At 62.4% G+C, this 348-nt stretch overlaps 1 protein-coding gene across 1 annotated transcript in view; it reads right to left on the bottom strand.

The window, feature by feature from the left end:
- The window catches only part of VTN (vitronectin), a gene marked incomplete at both ends in the record, with an annotated part of 981 nt that extends 639 nt beyond the window's left edge, over positions 1 to 342 (bottom strand). The window contains 2 exons of the mRNA XM_010153605.1: positions 42 to 181; positions 267 to 342. Of these exons, the coding sequence (XP_010151907.1) occupies positions 42 to 181; positions 267 to 342 (216 nt within the window). The remainder of the gene's footprint in view (positions 1 to 41; positions 182 to 266) is intronic.
- Positions 343 to 348: the final 6 nt, after the last annotated feature.

Here is a 348-nt window from a genome sequence, read left to right as displayed (position 1 = left end):
CCCCGGGAGCACCCCAGCTCTGCAGCCAGGCTCCTGCCCACCTTGAACAGGTACGTCTTGCCCTGGCAGTTGATGCGTGTGAAGGCTGCGTCGATGGGACCCTCGATGCCCCAGACGTCGCTGATGAGCTTGGGGTAGCCGGGCCGCACGCTCGTCTTATCCAGCTCGTAGAAGTACTTCCCTGGGGAGAGAGGGGAGGTGGGGATGGCAGGAGGGACCGGAGTCACCGGAGCAGGGTGACAGCCCGAGAAAGGTCCCCGAGGTACCTCGGAAAGCATAAAGGGAGCCGTTCTTCAGATCAGTGAAGGCATCGAAAGGTTTCCTGCTGCACAGCTCCTCGTGCTCCTC

The sequence above is a fragment of the Eurypyga helias genome, unplaced genomic scaffold (assembly GCF_000690775.1).
Source record: "Eurypyga helias isolate BGI_N326 unplaced genomic scaffold, ASM69077v1 scaffold19426, whole genome shotgun sequence".
Lineage (NCBI taxonomy): Eukaryota > Metazoa > Chordata > Aves > Eurypygiformes > Eurypygidae > Eurypyga > Eurypyga helias.
Note: the sequence above shows the minus strand (reverse complement) of the source record. Positions and strands in the feature narration are given on the sequence as shown.